Source organism: Erythrolamprus reginae, chromosome 1 (assembly GCF_031021105.1).
Source record: "Erythrolamprus reginae isolate rEryReg1 chromosome 1, rEryReg1.hap1, whole genome shotgun sequence".
NCBI classification, from domain to species: domain Eukaryota; kingdom Metazoa; phylum Chordata; class Lepidosauria; order Squamata; family Dipsadidae; genus Erythrolamprus; species Erythrolamprus reginae.
In genome coordinates, this window is record NC_091950.1 from 286,944,912 (window position 1) to 286,963,461 (window position 18,550).

Sequence of the window (18,550 nt, forward strand, 5' to 3'; positions counted from 1 at the left end):
GAACGATAGTTAAAAATAATGTAAAAGAGTGGCAACTCTAGCCCAGCAATCTGAATTTCCCCCCATTTTTCAATTAACCCCCCTCTCCCAAAATTATCCCTTATAATTTGTGCACGAAAACAGAAGAAAGAGAAGAGGAATTCTGTACACATGGATTATAAATGATAGAAGCTCCCACCAATCAATCAAAGTCCCACAAATCTCATCACCAGCTCAAGGTTGACTCAGCCTTCCATCCTTTCGAGGTGGGTAAAAGGAGGACCCGGATTGTGGGGGCAATGTGCTGGCTCTGTTTTAAAAAGTGCTATTGCTAACATGTTGTAAGCCGCCCTGAGTCTAAGGAGAAGGGTGGCATAAAATTGAATGAATGAATGAATGAAAGAATGAATGAATGAACAAACAAACACCCCCTGCATTTATATGATTTCAACAGAGTATAAAGGGAACTTTCTGCTTGTGTCACTGGAACTGAAGAGGAAAATGGGGTATGTGCTAGAGATGGGGAATCCATGGTCTTCTAGAAAGTACACTAAACTCCCACCAACCTTTGGGTCTATGACAACTCACAGCAGCCAGGTGGGCGTGGCTGGGTAGGTGTGGCTATGTGGTTGCAGCTGGCTCGATGTAACTGGGTGAGCGTGGCTGGCTCGACACCGCTCACTTGACGCCGCTGACTCCGTAAAGCCAAGAGGACATGGCTGGGTAGGCATGGAACAAGTCGCACTGGCTAACTCGACAAGGGAAAATTCAGTGTCTCACAAGTTCACCTCCCCAAAGTGCCAGGAACCAAGTGCTTGGATGCACATGCGTGCGCGCACACACCGCATTGGGGACTTTTATCCACAAAAGGAGAGGTTCTTCTTCCCAAGGCAAACATGATTGGCAGCTTGCCATCTCAGATGTGGATGAAAGTCTCCAAGCTTGGAATGGTACGCGCGCAGTAGGCCAAAGGAGACATTTTTCTTTCAATCCCAGACATCTGAGCATTGGTGTTTCCCTGTCTGGTGCCCCCTCAAATCTTTCAGCTCAGATTGTTGTAACTGAGGTCATTGGTACTGTCTGAGCTTGGTTGCTTTCTTGGACATTTCATTACTCAAACAAGGTAATATCATTGGTTCTAGCCCTAAGTAATTGGGTAATGAAACGCCTGCAATATGGGCTGGGAAATGTTATTTAAGTTTCTACAACAATGTAATATACTGTATTTTTTGGACTATAAGGTGCACCGGAATATAAAATGCACCAAGATTTTGAAAAGGTAAACAACAAGAAAAAAGTTTTTCCCCTCCCCAGGATCACTCTAAAGGCCTCCCAAACCCTCTTCACATCCTGTTTTCTGAGGAAAATGTCCTATTTTTTGCCCCTCCAACCCCTCAGGATTACTCTATAGACCTTCCAAACCCTCTCCAGGCCTTGTTGTTTGTTTGGTTTTTGCAAAAAACAGCCTGTTTTCTGCTCGTTTTTGCCCCCTCAGCCCCCAGGATCACTCTTCAGGTCTCCCAAACCATCTGCATGCCCCTTCTGCAAAAAACAGGGTTGTTTTCTGGGGGAAAACCGGCCCATTTTGCCCCATCTCCACGATCGCTTTACAGGCCTCTCAAACCCTCTGCACCCCCCATATTTGCAAAAAATGAGACACATGTGGTGGAGTTTTGGGAAGCCAAAAATGGCTCTATTCGCTGTATAAGATGCATCAACATTTCCACCCTCTTTTTTTGGGGTGGGATGAGGTGGGGGAATGTGTCTTACAGTCAGAAAAATATGGCAGTTTCTAAAGGTTGCTTTTAAAATAGCTATGGTTAGTTAAAAATATGTACAAATACATACCTTGAAGGGAAGAGGTTTTCCCAAAGCCTTCTGTATCTTTTTAATGCTGCTAGAAATATTTGCTGGATTATCAAGAGAAGTCTGCATTTGCTGTGATACAGACTGAATTTCTTTGGACAACCTTAAAATGGAACAAACAAATATTTATACAAACATTTCAGAAGGGAAGACTGATTGCTAAATCACCCATGGATGTTCTGTATCAACCTTCACCAACTTGGTTGAGAATCCTAAAAACGAATGTCTAACCCAGTGGTCCCCAAACTACGGCCCGCGGGCCACATGCGGCCCACTGAGGTCATTTATCCGGCCCGCCAGTGAGTGACAAAAGCACAGGGAAAATAGAGAGAGAAAGAAAGAAAATGGAAAGAGAGGGAGGGAAGGAGAAGTGGAGAGGAATGAAGGAGGGAAGGAAGGAAGGAAGGAAGGAAAGAAGGAGAAATGGAGGGAACAAGGAAGAAAGGAAGGAAGGAAGAATGAAATGGAGTGACAGAGGAAGGAAGGACTGTTTTGGGGGGTGGTAATTTTTTTAAATTTTTCTCTCAACATACATTCAAACAACACAATCTAATTTTCCATGAATAAAATGTGGTATTTTGTTAGTAACTAATATCAATCATCAAAAAAGTTGCAAAAGGGTTTTTTTCTAATTTTGTCATCCAGTTACATTCATTTTCTTTTAATTAAATTCCTTCCTTAATGTTCCTTCAAAAAGTGCAACACCAATTATATTTCTAACCTATTAACCATTATGCCAAAGTGCTTCCTTCTTTCTTTATACATTTTTCATAATCAGATGTTAACAAAAGAAAATTAAAAACAAAACATAAACATATATGAATTTCAGACTTCTTCCCTCCCTCTAAATAGTACGTTACCATTTTGTTTTTTACTTTAAAACAAGGTATGTGCAGTGTGCATAGGAATTTGTTCATAGTTTTTTTTATAGTCCGGCCCTCCAGCAGTCCGGGGGACAGTGAACTGGCCCCCTGTGTAAAAAGTTTGGGGACCCCTGGTCTAACCCGTTGGGAAAGGCTAATATATTTATGCGGTGGCCTATAATGAGTTTATGAGTAGGACACTAGCAGAAAGTGCATGAACAGGCAAATTTGCATTTAAAAGCACCTAAGCCATAAACGAGACAACCATATTTTTGTCTAGGATGTTGTGCAAATCCAATTCATTCAGTTAACTTTATGTCTTGATCTGCTATGTGAATCCACCAAATGGATAATTACATAAACCCACATTCAATTAACCAGGGGTACAGGGCTTCATCTGAACACAGCCTAGTGGAAAGGAAGATTCTTGAAAAAGCTAAATAGTACTGTGGAAAATTACAAAATAGACGTACTTTTGCTGCTCATATCCGCTCAGAAGCTGAGGTATTCTGCTGATTAAATGTTTCACAACCCAGTGCCAGTGGAGAGACAAGAGCATCAAGCCAGGAGAATCCAAAACCACCATTTCAGATGTTGTCCAAAACCTGTCACGCCACAATAAGCTATGTAGAATCTAGAAGCAAGCGAAGGAGAATACGTTCTTTAAATGTAGTAAATTGCAAGTCCAGAGGTAGGTAAGTGGAGGAGGGATTAAGGTGATGTCTACATGAAGGACATTTTTCAAAGTATAACTTGTTTGGATTGAGTTGGTTTTATCACAGCAAAAACCTGCCATATGACACACTCTGGTTCTTCCTCAAACATTTTTGATAAGGGAATTATTGGAAGTAGAATCTTAATTAGATACAATACAACTCAGAAGCTGGAGTATTGAAGTGATTGCATTTCTTTTTGTCTCATTAATGTATTAGCCTAATCAGTGTTCCCTCTAATTTTTTTTTGGGGGGGGGCGAAAAGTATAGTGTCTGAGCGGCAAACAAACAAACAAACAAAAAACCCACCCTGTTTTGCCTCAGAGAATTTCAAAATAAAATACTGTACTGTGTGTCTATAACAGTGAGCTCATAATAGGGCAACTCTATCAATATCAAAATGCCACTTAAATAATTGAGCTAGTTTCAAACTAGATTTTGATTTTCTTTCTCTCTTCCTTACTCCCATTCTTTTTCTTTCTCTTTTCCTTCCTCTCTTTTTTCTATCTGTTTCTCTCTCTTCCTCTCTCTCTCCTTCCCTCTCACTCTTTCCCTCTCGGCTTCTGGGCAGGTTTGAAAAACTCTGAGTTGATGATGATTTTTAAGTGAGCGATTGCTCACTGCTCAGCTTAGAGGGAACTATGAGCCTAATTATTTCTCAGGTTTTGCAACCAATTACCAGTCCTTTGTTTCATTCCAACCTGTGTACATTTATGGGGTTAATGATTCAAAAATCTACAATACTACACTTTCCTCTCACTATTCTTTGACACTGCTAATGCTAGCCTCATTAACTCCTCTACCTAGACCATGGATCGGCAACCTTAAACACTCAGAGAGACATTTGGACCTGTTTCCTACAGAAAACAAAACATTGGGAGCCACAAAACTCTTCCCATGCCTATTTCCTGAGGAGCCACAAAACTACCCTATATAGTTGAATGAACATTTATTCTATGTGCGCTGCGGGAGTGTCCAAGCATGGATTAACTTCTTGCCTGTTAGCCAAGGACTGAATAAAAAATATCCTGCCATGCCTCCTCCTCAGACAGCAGACAAGAAATTAACCCATGCGTGGACACTCCAAGCAGGAGAATTAAAGATTCTGTTTTCTTCTGAAACTTTTCTTTTCTTGGATTTATCCATGGTTGGCCTACCAGGGGTTAAGAAGCTCAATAAATTGTGTGCCGGGAGGTGTCACACATTGGCAGTTGTGACACATATTCTGAGTGACAGGGAGCTGCAGCAGAGGGATGGAGAGCCATACGTGGCTCCAGAGCTGACCCCTGCCCTACACCATCTGTTTAAGCCAGTGGACCCCGACCTTTTGGGCACCAGAACTAGTTCTGTGGAGAGAGGTTTTTCCATGGAGTGGAGGAACGTGGTTTTGTGTGCTACCTGTAGGGGGCTTCGCTTGTCTGAGTGGACCCGTCTATGGACTGGGGATCTCTGATTTAAGCAAGTATCTAAAAAAATACTATGAGTAAATCAGCTGAAGCAGGGTGGAGATAATATGTGGACTGGAATGAAAACCAAGATAGTACTTATACCTCACGGATTAGAAAACATCTAATATTGCCTACTTACTTCATATAATTTCTCATCAGACACAGCAATTTGTGTAGATTTCACCCACTGCAGTACAAAAGCATCCCAAAGTTCAAAAAAGGCAGCAAGGTGGGCCACAATAGCATGTGGAAGTGAGTTGTGGGTGCCAGGATCTTTTAGAGATAAAGATAAAATTAAGCCAAAGAAAATATGTATCAATAACTCGTACATTAACATCTAGGTTGCATTAACAAGTACATTTTTCAATCCAGGAGTAGAAGTTAATGAAGCATTAAAGATGCCTGCAACCTGTTCTTCTGAATTCTTTGTAGAAAGTTAAAATGGTTTATAAATGTGCTATTCTTTTTTCTCAGAAAATTACTAAATGTAAGCTTAAATTTGTACAATCAGAGGCAGCAAATACAACCACCACTGCTCCCTACCACAGCTTGGGCGCATTCCCTGGAGATCTTTAAAAGTTGCAACCAAATTGTAATTTTAAATCTGTTAAGAGGGAAACTAATGTATACACAAAGAGAAATCCTATTAACTGTATTTAATTATTTCAATTTAAATTAAGCCTTTTTTTACCTATCTATTAAACCTATCAGTCTGAAAGAGCCTGCTTAAACTCCTGAATTCCCAATGGACTAAAATAAAAATTTGCCAACTTGATGCTTTGTGAATTTTAGATAACTCATACAAGTCTCTGCCAAGATTAGGTATTAAGAAAATTGTGCTTCAAACATCTATAAAGTAGCAACTTGCATGTTTTTTTCCATGACAGGTTCAAGAACTATGCTACATTGTATCAAAAAACAAAAAACCACTACCCTTAGATATGGAATTTTGTAAAGTTAAATCTACTTGCAACTTTAGCTTCTTTATTGATTTAATCCATTATAATTAAAAGAAATGTGAAGTTACTGAATATTCACTTATTAAACGCAGAAGCATAGTATGTACCTTTATAGAACTCTACAGACACCCTCAAAGCACTAGTTCTGGGTTTTTTTGTGTTAATCAAACTTCTTTCAACATAACTTTTTCTCTCCCGATTCAGAAACAGGATTGCCCTGTAATTATAACACAATACAAAACAAATGTCATTGAAATAATTGGAGTAGGAAACACACCGTCCACAAAATAAATTTTATTATGGTATCAATGTTGTACCAATATAATGCCAAATGTTCTAAGATACCGCCATAATAAAGTGGACCATGCCAGCCAATTTATAATTTTTAGAAGGCAATAATGGGATTCTTTATTCTTTAGGTCAGTGTTTTTCAACCAGTGTGCCGTGGCACACTAGTGTGCCGCGAGACATGGTCAGGTGTGCCGCGAAGCTCAGAGAGATAAAGAAAACAAGAGAAAGAGAGAGAGAAAGAGCAAGAGAGAAAAAGAAAACAAGAGAGAAAGCAAGCAATAGAGAGAAAGAAAGCGAGAGAAAGAAAGAAAGACAGAAAGAGAACAAGAGAGAAAGAAAGCAAGAGAGAGAGCAAGAGAGAGAGAGAAAGCAAGAGAGAGAGAGAGAAAGAGAGGGAGGGAAGGTGGGAGAGAGAAAGACATAGAGGGAAGTAGGGAGGGAGAGAGAAAGAGAGCAAAAAAGAGGAAAGAAGCAAGAGAGAAAGAGGGATGGAGAGAGAGAGAAAAAAAGAGGGAGAGAAAGAGGGAGAGAGAAATACTGTAGAGCAAAAGGGAGGAATAGAGATTTTTTTTGTCCAAACTTTTTTTAGCGCCCCCCCCCCAATGTGCCCCATGGTTTTGTAAATGTGCCGCGGCTCAAAAAAGGTTGAAAATCACTGCTTTAGGTGATAACGAAAAGCGATTTGTGAATTTTGGAGGATTTATTTTAAAACAGGTCCATGTAATTCCCTCGTAAGTGATGTGAGGGATTAAAAAAAGCAGAACCCTATATTATTAAAAGTATGAGAATATGGAAATGGCAAGCTAATGGCAAGCTTTTAACTCTTCTAATTAAAAAAAGGATTCATACAATTAAACTCACCGATTTGAAAGTGATTTTAGAAGGATAAGCAGCTGATCTGTGTGTTCGATTTCTGTATCAAAATCGATGGAATTGTTAATCGTATCCAAGCACTGCATGTTCCATCTTGGATCCATAGGAATCACATGTTCATCTAAAAAGATAAATGGCCAATGAGAAGATTTATGATCTCTCTAATTGATATTGTGAGGTAGACACCCTACTGAATGAGATACTGTATATGTCTGCAATTATATAGAGAAGTTAATTAAAAACCAAAACAAAACAGAAAACAAACGTATTTTACCTAACATTCAATTACTTCCTATGCCTAGTGTCAAAAGAAAGAAACTTTTCCAAAAATATTCTTGCTTATTTAGCTCAATTTATTCTTCACTCCCTTTTTACCAGAATATTCAAAAAATATTAAAAATCCCATTCCCGTTTCTTAGTCTTCATTATCTGAAAGCTTCAAGAGAAAATACATGCAAAATAGTGTGCAGGGGAAATAAAATTGTCTTACCAGTCATATTTGGCTGCAGCATCTTTATTACATTGCTAATTCCACTTGAGAGGGGGCTGAAGTAGAAATTATTCAGAGATGCGGCACCTGCTTCCAGCTGAGTATATACAGAATCTGCAGAGTAGTAATAAATTGTAAGCTTAGGTTGAGATTGTCACGCTGAAAATTGCCAGCCCCAGAGACATTTAGTAATTAAAGAGTTAACTTTGTGTGCCTTACTAAGATCCTCCTATTATGATGTAATATCCTGCCAAATCTAACATCACTTCCTTCTTCTTCATCCTAAAAACTCCTTTCTCCTTTTACCTCTATCATGTGAAGACATATTTGTTGTGTTGTCCCTCGAGACATGTTTTATTTTCTACTTTTATAATAAAAGAAATCTTGTTTTTGAACAAATGACTAAAGGCTTCGTCTATCGTCTCTGCGGGGTTAATGTTCTAACGGACATTAATCACTCACAAACCGCGACAGAGATCAAGCCCACCAACTTCAGTCTCAGGTTTGAATACACTATGTGCTTCTGTATATAAGTGGTCCTTGACTTACAACAGTTTGTTTGGTGACCGTTCAAAGTTACAGCGGCACTGAAAAAAAGTGACGTATGACCATTTTTCAGAGTTTCAATCTTGGCCACTCGATCAAAATTCAGACGCTTAGCAACTGGCTCATATACCATGATCACAGCAGGTCCCAGAGTCACATGATCGCCTTTTGTGACCTTCTGAGCAGCAAAGTCAATGGAGTAATCAGACTCATGTAACAACTGGGTTACTAATTTAAGAATGACAGTGATTCACTTAACAGCCGTGGTGAGAAAGGTCGTGAAATGGGGCAAAACTCACTTAACAAATGTCTCTCTTAACAATAGAAATTTTGGCCTCAATTGTGGTTGTAAATCAAGGACTACCTGCACGTGCAATAGATTGGGAGGGGGGGGGGTTAGGGGAAATTCCTTCTAACAGGAGAGCTTCAGAAAGCTACCCTAACTTGAAGCAGTTCTTCCTACGAATAGAATTCTCTATTGGTCAGGTGTGATTGCACACACAAGGAATTAGTCTTTGGTGCATATGCTCTTAGTGTACGTAAAAGAAAATACACATTTGAAATAAATAAAAATCTATGCAAAGCAACATGTCGAATAAAAGAATTGAAAAATTAATATTATGTAAAAAAAGTAACATTCTCTGATCAAACATCCAAAAAGTGGGGAAACTTTCATTTCCCAAATGTTGTATGTGTATGTCTTTATGTATGTTTTTTCTTTTTTCTTCTATGTCATATTTGTAAAAAAACAAATAATAATTTAAAAAAAATAAAATAAAATCCATTTTTAAAATCTGGGGAAAAAAAAAAAGAAAATACACATTTGTCAAGAATCATGAAGTACAACACTTAGAGGAGAGTGTCAATCTTTTTTCCACAGAATGGAATCATAATGCTGGTTTCACCACTATGTTAAATTCTTCTATTTACTCAGAAAATAATCATGCAGCATATGTTTTCCTATTATACGGTTTCCAGAAAACTCCAATTCTGTACAAGATTGACACCAAGACACCCCGAGTCTTCAGAGAGGGGCGGCATACAAATCTAATAAACTATAAACTATAACCAAGAACACAGTTAAAAGGTATGATTTTATTTAAAAAAAGAGCAGCTGTGACTCAGATGACTGGCTAAAAACGTTTTTCGATATAATGTGGGATGAAAATCTCTGATGAGCCTAAAGGTGTGAACCTGTAAAACTGAGGACAACCAAAAAATATGCGGTTTTGGATACCTCTAGGAATCAGATCAGAAGGAATTTGTATAGAAGGCAATCTCTGGAATCCATAAAGGAGGAAGAAGAAATTGCAGTATCTCTTTCAAACTTTGGTGTGAGGTGAACTGGACTCTTGGATAGCTCAGGGCTAAAGCAGATTTTTGGCTTTAAAGTGGGTGAGATGAGGGATTTTGCTGTTTAATAGAAGCAGTTGATGCTTTATGTCAGTGTTTCCCAACCTTGCTGGCTGGGGAATTCTGGGAGTTGAAGTCCAAATATTTTCAAGTTGCCAAGGTTGGGAAGCACTGCTTTATGTAGTGGCTGATCAGTACCAATGGCATCAACTGAATTCTGTACAAGTAGTCCTCATTTACTGAATGATCATAATTATGATGGTGATGAAAAAGTAACTTTGCACCATTGCTTTTACAACTTTCACAAGATCTATAAAGCAAAGATCAACTGAAATAAGATTATAAATATAGTTGTGGTTTTACTTAGTGACTATCTCATTTAACAGCTGCCAATCCCAGTGGTGATCACTGAATGTGGACTACTATGTTTGAAAAAGAAAATTAATGCAAATGAGGCAGTTCCTGGAATAAAACCTTTGCCAGAAAAAGAAGATGGCTTTCTATAAAGATATTCATGAACTGGAAGGTTAGCCAATGAATAGGCATAGCAACTGAGTCGGCCAATAGGAGCTAACCACTTCTGAGTCTGTGCAGAGAATCAAAACTGAAATTTAAGCTTAAGGATGGGCGTGGCTCCAGTCCACTCTGCACTCTCCTCTTTGTACTCTCTACTGAAATGAAACTAACTCCTGTGTTTACTTGAAGAAGAACTCTGCTAATGGTATTGTAAATTCATCTGTTACTATGTTTATAAAGATGTTAATGAATCCAGCTGAATCAGTCATCAGTGTGTGCCTCTGATTTTGATGTTTGAAGCAAACTTTAATAGTAAGGGTATTTTTTTTGAATTTTTTTAAAAAAAGGGATGCCTAAAAAGGAAACTCTTCCACGAATGGATTTTTTAAAAAATTAGAAAGGAGAAAAACTCAAAGGTCTGGCTTGTACATTATGTTAAACCAGATTTATTTTGCCTGACTGTGTTTGTCAATTTGATAACTATTTTATCTGTTCATTTTACGCAGCAAGCTATCAGGATAATATCCATCCATGCATCCAGGTTGTCTTTCAGAAGTATAAACATTACAACCAGCAGAAGGTAAGAGCTGATACCTACCAGGTACTTCGGCTAAATTCTTTTTTATCTGATTAAGCCATCCAACTCTCAGTGTCCAGTCCTGATTGGTGGCTTTCTCTATGAATAACTTAACAGCTGTAGAAAGAACTTCTAAGTCATCCGCCCAGGACTCATTCAACTCTATTGCAGCAAATTTGAGACAATCTGAATTTGCAGACCACAGAATTTTCTCAAAGTCACGTATATTAAGAGGAAGTGTCCTGAAACAGAAGTTTTGTTTTTATTAAAACAATGCAATAAAAAAGGACACATAATTATCTCTATATAAATGCCAAAGGTCTGGGAGAGACATTCCTCCTTAACAGTGGGTTCCTCCAATGGCACACTTTCCCATTGCAATTTCTCCCAATTTGATGGAGAAGAGGCTACCCAAACCTTCAGAGTCAGTTGGGGGAATGCCCAGGAGGAAAAATCCTTTTGGTCAGTGATGAAGACATAATGTCCAATGGGCCCAAATTACTGCATATAGCCAAAGTAGGTATCACTTGATATTAAGTGGTTAGAAGCAAATAGGGCTTTCAACCCTATTGCATCAAGACTTGAGACCTAATCCTTAATTACATTTTGCATTCAAGCAAAATGATTTAGTTACAATTAAGAAAGAGAAACCCTAATGAGAAATAATGTGTATACAGGGCTAAAAGTAGTCACGAGAAAAAAATAAAACTATATCTGCACCCATTTGGTACAGATTTAATGTTGTTTTAAAAATCTGAACCGTGGTATTTTCTATTACGATGTAACTCATAATTCCCTATGATTTTTAAAAAAGCTCAACTTTTTGCTATTTCTTATCTTTGTTTCACTTTCATTTTCTTCCTTTTCTATTTTGCTTTTCTTTCTATTTGCTACTTGTTCAGTTGTATTCTTTAGGATTTTTTAATATATAGTTTTAGTGAAGTTCTTTTTGAAGAAAAATTCCAACTGGTTACTATAGAGCAGGTGTGTCCAACCTTAGCAACTTAGTTGGTTGGGAAATTCTGGGAATTGAAGTCCTCAAATCTTAAAAGTTGGCAGGGTTGGACACCCCTGCTGTACAGGAATTGGGGGTGGGATTTTTTTTCCTGAGCCAGCAAATGACCCTTAACCAGAATTAATTCACCTGAGAATGTTAACCTCAATTGCCAAATGAAATATTTCTTGCCCACCTGTCGCTTTTTAGGTTCAGTCTGTTCAGGCAATAGGCTAGGACTTGCCCATCACTATGAACTGTAGAAAGGAGGGAATCTTCAGCTGCAAACACAGCACTGCAGGCTGAATCTGGCCATAATCCCAAGGCAAGGAGAGAAGTGTCCTTTGTTTCATCTAACTCCAATGCTGAAACATGCTTCATTATCAAATCGAGCACAAGCTGACATAGGACACACAAAAGATTACAAAAGAGGTGAGTATACAAGACTTCCTCTATTATGAAGCATAAAAAACCAAAAGTGCTTTCATTGCACTCTGTGAAAATCAAGAGTTAGAGAACATCACTTTCAACACATACACAATTTCTCTGCAGGCTCCTTGGTCCTCTCTAAGCTTTGTTGAAAATGCTCTAGCAAACCTCACTCCCTACTACCGTGTTTCTCCAACAAGATGACCCACCTTGAAAAGAAGCCTACTTTTTTGAGTGCATGCAATCCAATTAAACCCCATCCACAAAATTAGCCCTAATTAAGACACACACATGCGCGTGACACTTCTGCGTGGGTGGGTGGAGTTAACGTTTGTGAAAACATGGAATCCATTGTAAATGAGTAAATGCTTTGTTTTTCTTCTACAAACCAGATTATATCTGAAAGCAGACTACCTTTTTGTCTTTTGAGGACTGCTGTGTAGATGCATACACCTCCCAACATGCTTTATAGAAACTCTTTGCTAAACCAAGTCCTCGGTGCAACCGCTGCACAATCAGTGTGGCAGTGTGGATCAGAGTTGAAAGAGTGTATGTGGAACCTGAAAAGCAAAATGTCACCCTCCGGTGAGAATGTATGCATTTGAGGAATATTTGCATTAAATACATAAGAGAATTGTAACTACAGTGTTCCCTCGATTTTCGGGGGGATACGTTACGAGACTGCCCGGCAAAGTCGAATTTCCGCAAAATAGAGATGCGGAAGTAAATACACTATTTTTGGCTATGGACAATATCACAAGCCTTCCCTTAACACTTTAAACCCCTAAATTACCATTTCCCATTCCCTTAACAACCATTTACTCACCATTATTACTGGTACTCACCATTGAATAAGACACTTAGTGATCCTGATATTTATAAACATAATTATTTATTAACAATAATTAATTTTTTTTGTTATTTATTTGCAAAAAATATTAGTTTGGCGATGACGGATGACGTCATCGGGCGGGAAAAACCGTGGTATAGAAAAAACCCCGCGAAGTATTTTTTAATTAATATTTTTTGAAAAACCGTGGTATAGGCTATCCGCAAAGTTCGAACCCACGAAAATCGAGGGAACACTGTATTATCGAACTCGTAAATGACATGGTTTTTCCTTTTTAAAAAAATTATATTTTTAAAACTTTTTTTCTTTTAAAGCACTTTCATAGGGTTTCTTTCCCCTTTTCTTTGCAAATGTATTTATATCATCATTATCTTCATGTTTTGTTCATCTTCTTTTTTTTGGTTACTGTTTTAAAAGCAATATAAACAAATGCGTGTTTCATTTCTGAACAGCAAAATAAGCAACTTGATTATGTGCTATTAAGTTGGTTTTGATTCTTTTAACGACTGCCACATAGCTAGATTTTCTCCAGGAGGATCTGTTCCCCAAACTGGTTAATTCTTCCAATGTTGTGCCCCATTGCTGCTTCTGGTTGTCCTTTTCTTCTCTTTCCTTCCATCTTTTCCAGCATTATAAACAAAACTTTAAGCCTAGTTCTTTACACTAAAGTGAGAACTGTGCATTGATTAAAAACTTATAGAGGGTTGCCCAGAAAGTAATGTGCCACATTTCCCCCCCTCAGCCTACAGTAATGGTACAAATGCGAAACTTTAAATATACATTATTTGAATTGTCAGGAGTGCGTGTGTAAATTTTGCATTTCTTCAGACAGATAGAGTAGCTGCAGCAGTGTTTCAAAATGGCGTCTGTAAGTGATGTACGATACAAGTAGCGTGATGTCATTGAATTTCTCACGGCGGAGAAGGAGACTGTTGGGAACATTCGCAAATGTTTGTGTACAGTTTATGGAGAATCTGCAGTCGACAGAAGTATGGTTAGTCGTGGAAGACATTTTGAGGATGATTCACACAGGGCAGAAATGGCTTTGTGACCAGAACAAGGAGGGGTACCGACAGGGCATACATGCCCTTGTGTCTCGCTGGAGGAAGGCCATAGAACGGGACGGAGATTACGTGGAAAAAATAGGGAGTGTAGAAGAAACATCATTCTTTCTTGTGTGTAGGTTTCATTGTGTTCAATAAATAATTGTTGAAGGAAAAAAATGTGGTGCATTACTTTCTGGGCAACCCTTGTACAATAGGCTTCACATACTGGCCTTTTTAAAGAACCCACAAAGATAGGTGTGTCAAACTGGCGGCCCGGATGCATCATGCGCAGGCCACGCCTACTCAGCTTCGCAAATAGGAAAAATGTCGTGAAACGTCAGAGGACGACAACGTGACGCCACAAGTTTGATACCCGTGCTCAAACATCTCTAAAGAAAAGAAATTATCTATCCTCTGTCAAGTTATGATATCTACATCTCACCTGTTAAAATTTCCTTGGCTTCTGTGTGCACAGCTATGAGCGTATCACATATGCCATTTCCCAACAGCCCCAGGCCATGCAACAGCAGCTTCACATCATGAGGATCCAATGGATTTTCATGAGTGTCTCCTGGAATATAGATTTCAACGCCACGATTCCGCATGGCTCGGGATATTTCCCCATGTGAAGGATCCATTGAAAGAAAAAGTCTATTAACAAAAGCAGAACATCCAGCATCTTATTTTGCTGCTAAAGTGGGAGACGCAGTAGGAAAAGAGACAACTCAAGAACTTTGCAAGACACATACCATGGTGGGAAGCCTCTGCAGCAGCTTGCTAAATTGCTCCTCCCACTAATCCAAAATGCTTGTATACTGTACATGATAAGTTTGATACTACAGGTTATGCTATACTCCCTTTGTTGCTTAAGGGAATTATTTTTTTTTACATTTGGGTCATTAGATTTTATGATCTGACAGCGGTTTTCTGTGCCAATTTTAATAACAGAACCTATAGTCTCCTTTTCCTAGCCTGGCGCCTTAACTACTACTAAACCAAATTGACTTTTCTGTTCTGTTTCTGTGCTTGTGAATGATGAAAATGAATGTCTGTGCACTTCCAAGATGAATGAAACTCAACTCTGTATCTAATTTCAAAGGGACAGTGTCAGACCTGCGGGAGAGGGCCTTCTCTGTGGTAGTTCCATCTCTTTGGAACCAGCTATCCCTCGAGATCTGGATTGCCACCACCCTACTAGCCTTCCGCAAAGCTGTAAAGACCTGAGTTTTCTGGCAGGCTTGGAGTTGTTGATCAGATGGTATTCCATCAGGATCAACCAGGAAATATATGTTTGGTTTTTAGCTGTTGTGAGTGTTTATTGTGGGTTTTTAATTGTTCTGCGCTGAGTTTAAGGGGTTTTATATTGTACTATTTTTAGGGGATCTTATATTTTTTATTTAAGGGGTATTTATATCTTTGTATTTGTTTGTAAAGCTGACCAGAGTCCTTTGGGAGTTGGGCATCATATAAATCAAATCAATCAATCAATAAATAAAATTTATAACATATAGGAATTATTAATTCAAAAGACATTTCTACAAATGCTCAGAGACTAGGTACCGTACCTGAAATTCGGGTGAGGAACAACATTGGGAGTTACTCCATCTATCACTCCTCTTTCACTCAAGGTCAGGACTCCTCCTGGTTCAAGCAAAGCATTCAAGCGGTCCAACACAGAAGGGCTGAAAGTTAAAAAGGTAAACCACAGCAACTTCTGTTAAGTTATGAAATGAGTTCAAAACAAATTCATGAGGAAACAATACAGATCTTTTATTTTTAAGAAACAGAAATCACTTACCATTTTTAATCATTTATCAGCTTACTCACTGGTGAATTTTATTACTCTATATGCATATATAAAATAATCACATGTGCCTTGGAGGAATAAGATACCATCTATCTAGCAAGACATTTCTGATGTTGGGAATGAGCATATTACTTCAATAATTTGTACATATGGACCAGTTTGCATTATACAGGAATAACGGGTGTGAGCAAATTAAAAAAATAGTTTCAGGTTTTTTTCCATAAAATGCAAGACAGATGTGAGATTTAATATGCTGAATAATCTGGTACCAAGGATCCTTTGAGGAAAAATAGATTAAACCCCATATGAATCATTATATAAATTGCATTAGAAATAGAGAGGTTGAGATCAAGAAAACAGCAGTAAACTTATTATTATTCTCTTTATCTACATAGGGACTCAGTTCAAATTATTCTAGGTCTTTAATTTAATTAGCCTGTACCAGAGACAATTAATTAATTCACAGTTCAGCATTGTGACAAAAAAGACAAAGCATCATTTTATTATGGATTTCCCCCCTCAAATAAAAAAATCTTGTTAAGAACTGGATTGATGTTATACAACAATATTAAGAAAGTCTTTATGATGCATCAGATGTGTAGTTGACATTCTCTGCTTCTTTTTACAGTAGTAGGTAAAAACAAAACTGTAATTCCTATAGTAATTTTACCTGCAGAAGTTTACATTGTCCATTAGAAGCCAATCTCCAGCCTCTAGAGCCTGAACTAACATCCCATCAACCCATTCGAAAGTACCATGGCGTTGGATATTCATAAATTGAATTACTTGCAACTTGAAGTGCCGAAACTCTTCTATAAGTGTTGAAAATCCTAGAATGAAAGTGGCCAAAAAAAGGTTTCAATATTTCTGTGCATCAAGAAGCTGACCTTCAACTTTTTCAAACATTAGCCCTAAAAACTGTTGATCGCCAGAAAAAACAATAGTGATCCCTCGATTTTCGCGATCTCGTTCTTCGCGAAACGCTATATCGCGATTTTTCCCACCCGATGATGTCACTCTCTTCCTTCCTTTCTCATCTTTCTTTCTCTCTCGCTTTCTCTATCTTGCTTCTTCCTCTCTCACACTCTCTTCCTCCCTCTCTCATCTCTTTCTTTCCTTCTCTCTCTTTCTCTATCTCTCCCACTCTTGCTGGCGGGCGGCGGGCGGGCGAGCGGGGGCATCAGCGAGGAGCCGGGGTTTCCCCTTTGCGTGGGCGGCGGGGAAACCCCGATCTTCGTCTGCTTGCTGCTGCTGCAGCAGCAGCGAGCAGACGAAGATCGGGGTTTCCCCGCCACCCACGCAAAGGGGAAAGCCCGATTCGGCTCCTCGCTGCTGCCGCGGCCGCCCAGCAGCTGATCTGCTCGGCGGCAGCAGCGAGGAGCCGAATCGGGGTTTCCCCGCCGCCCACGCAAAGGGGAAAGCCCGATTCGGCTCCTCGCTGCTGCCGCCGAGCAGATCAGCTGCTGGGCGGCCGCGGCAGCAGCGAGCAGACAAGATCCGGGTTTCCCCGCCGCCCACGCAAACTCCACCATCTGCGCATGCGCGGCCATGGAAAAAGGGCGCACATGCGCAGATGGTGTTTTTACTTCCGCAACCCTACATTGCGAAAAATCGATTATCACGAGGGGTCTTGGAACGGAACCCTCGCGATAATCGAGGGATCACTGTACACACATTTTATTCACCAATCATTCTTATTTTCATTTGAATTTGTACTTGCTAGGAAGTTGAATTGAGTAATGACTTTTGGAAAGTATATTGTCCTACAAAACAGCAATAGTTGCAGTAAAGCAGCAAATTTGGCTCCTCAAATAAATAAATAAACAAACAAACAAACGCTCAAAACAAGTAAACCAAATGCATGTCCGTGTGTGTGTGCGCACCCACACAATTATAAATTACATATACATATATATTAAAAAAGGCTTTGATTTTCTTGCATACCTGACTTTGAAAATGAGCTGATCTTGGTATTGAGTCTCTGGACTTGCGCAAGCACTGCTTCCAATTTATTCACCAATTCAATGGTTATATTATGATTCCCTTCCCCAAGAGATTTGGGTTTGAAATTAAGAATGAAATTGCTCCAGGTACGCAAGACAACTTCAGCTTCCTCTGGGCACATGAGCACGAGACTGTCTCTTAGAAGAGTGCTGACCACATTCTCTACCTTTTCCAGTAAGAATTTCCATGGGCGAATGATGTCAGCCTACAGAAGATATTAATACATCAGTCACAGTTACATTTCATTGCCATTACAACTGGAGTTTAACTACTTATTATGAATGAATGCTTGTCTTCAAACAGAACTAACATAACAATACAGTGATCTCTCGGTTAGCGCGGGGGTTACGTTCCAAGACCTCCCGCGCTAACCGATTTCCGCGTTATACTGGATGCGGAAGTAAAAACCACCATCTGCGCATGTGCGCCATTTTTTCCATGGCCGCACATGCGCAGATGGTGGAGTTTGCGTGTGGGCGGCGGGGAAGACCAAGGGAAGGTTCCTTCAGCCGCCCAACAGCTGATCTGCTCCGCAGCGCGGAAGCAGCGAGGAGCCGAAGATGGGGTAAAGGCAAAGGGGAAACCCCATCTTCGGCTCCTCGCTGCTGCCGCGCTGCGGAGCGGATCAGGTGTTGGGCGGCTGAAGGAACCTTCCCTTGGTCTTCCTGCCGCCCAGGCAAAGGGGAAACTCCAAGATCGCTTGCCGCTTGCCGCTTTGCAGCTTGGAGCCTTGTTTCGCCTCCTTCGCTGCAATAGGCAAGCGGCAAGCGATCTTGAGAAAGAGAGAGAAAGGAGGGCGACTTGCCAGTCCACGCCCCCCTGGATGAACAGCCTTGCATGGCCCCAGCGCCGGGCTCCGCTGTTGCCTCCGCCCCCATTCGGCTCTGCAGCTGAGAGGCCTTCCCGGCAGAGCCCTCCCCAACAGCTCCCACTGCCAGCGCAAAAA

General features: G+C 39.8%; 1 protein-coding gene across 1 annotated transcript in view; it reads right to left on the reverse strand.

Moving 5' to 3' along the window:
- The window catches only part of MDN1 (midasin AAA ATPase 1), a 136,653-nt gene that overhangs the window by 64,641 nt on the left and 53,462 nt on the right, over nucleotides 1-18,550 (reverse strand). Inside the window, exons 43-55 of the mRNA XM_070733209.1 lie at nucleotides 17,545-17,809; nucleotides 16,271-16,430; nucleotides 15,359-15,475; nucleotides 14,236-14,444; nucleotides 12,312-12,457; nucleotides 11,665-11,867; nucleotides 10,496-10,716; nucleotides 7,483-7,596; nucleotides 6,981-7,113; nucleotides 5,936-6,045; nucleotides 5,009-5,142; nucleotides 3,182-3,342; nucleotides 1,828-1,948 (exon numbers count right to left, since the gene is read on the reverse strand). Of these exons, the coding sequence (XP_070589310.1) occupies nucleotides 1,828-1,948; nucleotides 3,182-3,342; nucleotides 5,009-5,142; nucleotides 5,936-6,045; nucleotides 6,981-7,113; nucleotides 7,483-7,596; nucleotides 10,496-10,716; nucleotides 11,665-11,867; nucleotides 12,312-12,457; nucleotides 14,236-14,444; nucleotides 15,359-15,475; nucleotides 16,271-16,430; nucleotides 17,545-17,809 (2,094 nt within the window). The remainder of the gene's footprint in view (nucleotides 1-1,827; nucleotides 1,949-3,181; nucleotides 3,343-5,008; nucleotides 5,143-5,935; nucleotides 6,046-6,980; nucleotides 7,114-7,482; nucleotides 7,597-10,495; nucleotides 10,717-11,664; nucleotides 11,868-12,311; nucleotides 12,458-14,235; nucleotides 14,445-15,358; nucleotides 15,476-16,270; nucleotides 16,431-17,544; nucleotides 17,810-18,550) is intronic.